Source organism: Echeneis naucrates, chromosome 14 (assembly GCF_900963305.1).
Source record: "Echeneis naucrates chromosome 14, fEcheNa1.1, whole genome shotgun sequence".
In the NCBI taxonomy this organism is placed as follows: Eukaryota; Metazoa; Chordata; class Actinopteri; order Carangiformes; family Echeneidae; genus Echeneis; species Echeneis naucrates.
Genome location: NC_042524.1, coordinates 1675963 through 1681231, shown reverse-complemented (window position 1 = coordinate 1681231; position 5269 = coordinate 1675963). Strand labels below are relative to the sequence as shown.

Below are 5269 nucleotides of genomic sequence, written 5' to 3'. Positions count from 1 at the left end.
GTGCCGAGCCCTCGCCTGGGCCTTGAATCAGCCAGAATATTTGTTTGGAAATGTGGAGTTGAGGGTAAGCACTCTGAAGAGGAGGGAAGCAGTGTCTATTGAAAAATCTACACAATGACACAAACAATTATGAGGCGAATTCATAACACGGCCAAGATGGCTCCTTATGACCTATTTTGGATGTTTCCCTGGGCAAAGCAGCGACGGGGGGGTGGAGGTGGAGGTGGAGTTGGGGGGGAGAGGGGGGTGACTGGAGTCTATTGGGGTTGAAAGCAAAATATGAAGAGACTATTACAGCTGCCCAGGTCTTTCAGCACGTCCTGCGATAGCAAGTCAGGAGGAACAAAAAAAAAAGGAAGGAAAGAAAACGGGGGGAGACGAGGAGATCAAAAAGAGGGAAGGTTTTGGTTAAAGGCTTGCAGAAAAGTGATGAATTGAAAGAAAGACGCAGAAGAAGAAGAAATGGAGGAGAAAGTGATACAGAGGGATGGAGAGAAGGTGAAGACGGGGGTTGGGAGTATGACCAGTATTGTATTTCATCTCTGCGTAGTGGACGTCTTAATCAACAGTGTCAGGTTTTCTTTCAGGAGGCTGCATGGTGTTTTTCACGCTGACAGCGGAGGTACCATGTGACTGGCAAACAGGACGCAGAGGAAGACGAGGCTTCGGCCGGACCACGACGAAGGTTTCACTCGGCCTTTCTTCCACCAACACGTCAGCCACCTGTGTGGAAGCAAACGGGAACCGGGATGAATTTCCTCCCTTACAAAATAAAACACAGGACAAATAAGAAAAGTGAAAATAAAAGTGGGAATCTGTTTGTTTGCTTGTTTGTTTTTGTTTTGTATTAAATTACAGTTTGAACATCTGGATTCAGAAAAGTGAAGCAAAACACACCAACACTCAGCTGAGGAGCAAAAATCATCAGAAAGGAGGAAATATAGAATAAAAATAATAACTCACTCCTGTCGGTCTCTTTATGGAGACTTCAGAAATCTGAAATTAGTTTCAGCTGCTCTTCATCAATAAAATAATAAACTTTTATTTTAGGAAATGTAAACGTCAGATTCATAAAGCCTTCCTGTTTTCTGCTTCTTCTGACTTTTTGGATTCAGTTATTAAATGTGGATAATTTCCTTCATGTTATTTTGCAGTTTCTGTGATTTTATTGTGGTGATTATTTTGAAGCACAAAAACAAAAGCTACTGTTAAATTATTATTATTATAAAAGTCATGATAATATGTTATTTCAGTGTTCCTTCCAGCTTTACGTAGAGAGAGACTGGCTCCCTGTTGTTGCTGATCCAGGTGGTTTAACCTTTTGGCTAATTTCAATTTTGGGGGTAATTTAAAGTATAACAGCGCATTTTATGAGCCATTTAAATGTGAACCTCACAGCATCAAACCAGCTCATGAGTACAGGTTTAAAAAACAAATTAGAAATCGTTTTTTATTTTACTGTTATCTCTTATATTGGAAAGAAAATTTTAAAAAATGCAAAAACGTCTTTTTCATCGCCTCCAAATGAAAAATGTCTTTAATATTTAAATGATCTATATTATCATGTAGGATAAAAAATACACATGCATGCGAGATGACTTAAATAAAAGGAATATTATTATTTGCCATAATAATTACATTATAAACGCCATCGAAATTTAGCAAATATTAATCACACAGCAGGAAAAGAGGTGGAACCTGGAATTTTGTCTCCAGGTTGAAGGGCAGAAAGTGTCGACGCAGGCCCGGGGAGCTTCGGCGGAACACACCGACTTCCATGTGACCCCGCCGGAGGAAGGTGGCACCTCCTGATTTATGGCTGTATTTAGATAAGACTCGGTCGTAAATGGTTTCTAAATAGCGTCAAGGTCATGTAATGTAATGGGATAATGTTTTTTGGACGATGGAGATAAGGTGATGTGTTTGGTGTGTGAGGAGCTGCGCAGATAAAGCCCCTGTAATGTGTGTGTGTGTCCCAAAAGAAGCAAACGATTCATCAAACCTTTCATTTACACTTCTCACGGCGCCCTGAAATATACCTGGTGTTATTCCTGGAAAAGGAGAGGCGGATAAAATCTGCTCTGATAATATTTGACTCAGTTCAGCCGCTTCATACAAAAATGGCCATTACGCCTTCAAGAAAATATGAAAAATCATTTTAACAAGCATCGGGTCAGGGGAGCTGTGGATAACTGTGGGAAGCAGGCTAAATAATCTCATATTTCCTGAGTAAATTAATTGTGCTGAACACGGAATTACCGAGATAAAGTGCGCGCCCCGTTTTTAAAAAAGGAGGGGAATCAATGATAACCAAAAGGAGAACATGACTTGCTTTGAAAAGAAAAGCTACGTTTTTCAAATGTATCCAGATGTAATATAGGAGCTTTTATATCATTATCATATTTTATAACAAGAAGGCATTTGAGAGTTCAGTAGGTGTTCTGAAAAAAGGTTTTGGTCATTTGAAATGTTTGGACGCACCTTCCCAAAAAAAAAAAAAAAAGGAGAGACAGATATTTTTACATTTAAATCCCAAATTGCGGTCAGACACTCCACTTTCCCACTTCCCCACATCAGTTTTCAGTTAATGAGTAAAATGAGAGAAGCTGCTAACTAAACAGGTATGTCCTAACAGATGGTGCGTAAATTCCGTGCGTAAAAACCTCTCCAAAGCTAAGAGAGGACATTCAAACCGGAGCTGGTGTTTCCAAAAACCACTTTTTTCTCACATCTGCACTTCTGTGTATCCAAACACACCAACTCACACAGGCTGGGCCGGACTCGCTGCCTGTGCAGTGCTCTTGAGATTATGGCACCACGGCGCATGTTATTACAAAGCTCTCCAGACTCTCCTCCCATCCAGGGCGCTTTCCTCCATTGGCTGCCTCCTTTCCACGCTGACATCCAAATCATATAAACCTGGGGGCCTCACACCTTCAGCCGGGGTCAAATTTCTTGGGCAAAATCAGAGCAGACTCTTTTTGGAAGCGGAGACCAGCACGGCACATCGGCGACATTCGCTTTCTGGATTTACACTTTTCCCCCCCTTCGGTCCGTTTTCGCTCCTTTTTGGCTGAAGTCGTTTCATAATGTAAAAACTAAAATCCACTCCACCGGTTGATGAGTTCTGCGGGATCCACGCTGAGGTCTTGAATGAGTCCCGCTGGCTGCAGATCCCCGAGCAGAGACTGACAGAGACCGAGACACGGAAAGCGCACCGTCCGCTCCGCCGCTCAGCATGAACCTCATCGGGGGCTACCAGCATCACCACCACCTGATGCACGAACCCTTCCCGTTCGTCCAGCGGTGCCACCAGGACGCGCCGTACTTCCAGAGCTGGGTGGTGAACCACGGCGAGGTGCCGCCGGACTTCCAGATCCAGGCGCCTTACCCGGCCGCGGAGCTCGGGGCGCCGGGAGCGACGCACGACGCCCGGCTGGAGGGGCTGCAGGCGGGCATGGGGAAGAGGAGAGCGTCGGGGCCGAAGAAGGAGCGCCGGAGGACGGAGAGCATCAACACGGCCTTCGCCGAGCTGCGGGAGTGCATCCCCAACGTGCCAGCGGACACCAAACTGTCTAAAATCAAAACTTTACGCCTGGCGACCAGTTACATCGCCTACCTGATGGACGTCCTGGCCAAAGACTCCGGAGAGACGGAGGGCTTTAAGGCCGAAATTAAGAAAATCGAGAACCGGGATCTGAAAAGGAAACGAGATCTGGTAAGTTTGTCCGGAACTCCGGAACTCCGTTTAAAAGTGCAGAAATATCTGGAGGTTTGGTGACGCTTCAGATTGTGTTTTTATTTTTGCCTCGTTTTTTAGAGTCATGAAACGTATTTTATTTTTACCAGCCAGCAGTCTGAAGAGCCGGATCGTGTCTTTGATAAACCACATTTGGAGCTCCGCTGTATTTATGTCTCATGTGCATTTCATTTAAAGTCTTAGTTTTCACCGAATTATTCCAAAATAAATAAATTCAGGATAAATTCAGAGTTTTAAGAGTGATGATAATTTACACACTTAAATGTTGAGGTCACATTCTTCAGAAATATTTCTAACAGCTGAACACCACCAATAATAATTTAACATCATTATAGACCAACATGAAGAGAAAAAGAATCTCACTGTTTCTTTTTTTTTTTTGGGGGGGGGGGGCTTTAAAGGATGAATTATTGTTATTACAATATTTTATTCTATTAACTTTAATATTAATGTGGTTTTGCAGCCAAAAAGTGCAAAACCGCGAAGTTATAGTTTCCAAGTGCAGTTAATTTGGACTGAATTAAAGCAAATTGGAGTTCAGGTGTTGATAATGTGGTGTTTGTGGTGTTTGTGGTGTGCCCCCCCCCCCCACAGACTGACGGCCTGCAGGACTCTTTAGGAGCCGAGAAGAAAGTGAAGGGCCGGACCGGATGGCCGCAGCAGGTCTGGGCTCTGGAGCTGAACCAGTGAGCCTCCTCGTCTTCATCTTCATCACCCCCCCCCCCCAAAAAAACCATCAGAGACTTTGGATTCAAATCAGATGGAAAAATAAAAGAAACCACTGACTGGCTGAACTTGAACTGACCGCAGTGATCGTGCAATGATGCGCCAAAATGGGAGTGAATCGGAGAAGACGCAAAAACAAACCGCCAAAAACTTCACTTTTTTATGTTTTACATTTTTTTTAAGGTCGACTCACAAATCTGATTGTAGCTGTTTGATATTTGTGGTATTTCTGCCTTTTGTTGTTGTTGTGTTGTAATCCAGATGTTGTCACAGTGTCAGAAAAACAAAAAACTAAACAACAGCAGAAAAAACAAACAAACAAACAAACAAACCTGAAACAAAACATCTGTCTCCCCGAAGAAAAGGCGTCCTGGATCTGTTGTGGTTCTTCTTATTTCCTCATCGTGGAGTTTGATCAGGAAATAAAACTGATAGGAAAGAGTTGACAAAAAAAAACAACCAAACAAAAAAACAACAAAAGGCCAAAGAAAATATACAAAATAGAGTTAAAAATAATAATAATACATTTTAAAGCTCAGCGCGTAAAAATGGCGTCCGAAGTAACCAAAACACTATTTATTATCAGGCTGATCCCCATTTCAAGTCTTAATTGTGTTTCAGTCACAGTTTGTATTCAGAAACAAAATAAAAATTAGTTTTTGCCGTGTTGTCAGCAGCAGATAAAAAGAAATTAACTGGCTGATCGGTTCATTCATGATTATGATCAATTACAAACGCAAAAGAAAATAATTTTATTAACAATTTATTGTATTTATTTAACAC

General features: G+C 42.4%; 1 protein-coding gene across 1 annotated transcript; it reads left to right on the top strand.

Annotated features, from left to right (window-relative positions):
- The first annotated feature begins 3154 nt into the window (after positions 1-3154).
- LOC115054579 (heart- and neural crest derivatives-expressed protein 1) lies at positions 3155-4643 on the top strand. The gene is made up of 2 exons (XM_029519849.1): positions 3155-3718; positions 4355-4643. The coding sequence occupies exons 1-2, from the start codon at positions 3239-3241 to the stop codon at positions 4448-4450; spliced, it is 576 nt and encodes a 191-aa protein (XP_029375709.1). The 5' UTR covers positions 3155-3238; the 3' UTR covers positions 4451-4643.
- Positions 4644-5269: the final 626 nt, after the last annotated feature.

Excerpts from the sequence above, each read along its gene's own strand:
- LOC115054579 (XM_029519849.1), top strand. The coding sequence starts at position 3,239 with ATGAACCTCATCGGGGGCTACCAGCATCACCACCACCTGATGCACGAA. Across the intron at positions 3,719-4,354 it reads TGAAAAGGAAACGAGATCTG|ACTGACGGCCTGCAGGACTC; the intron begins GTAAGTTTGTCC and ends CCCCCCCCACAG.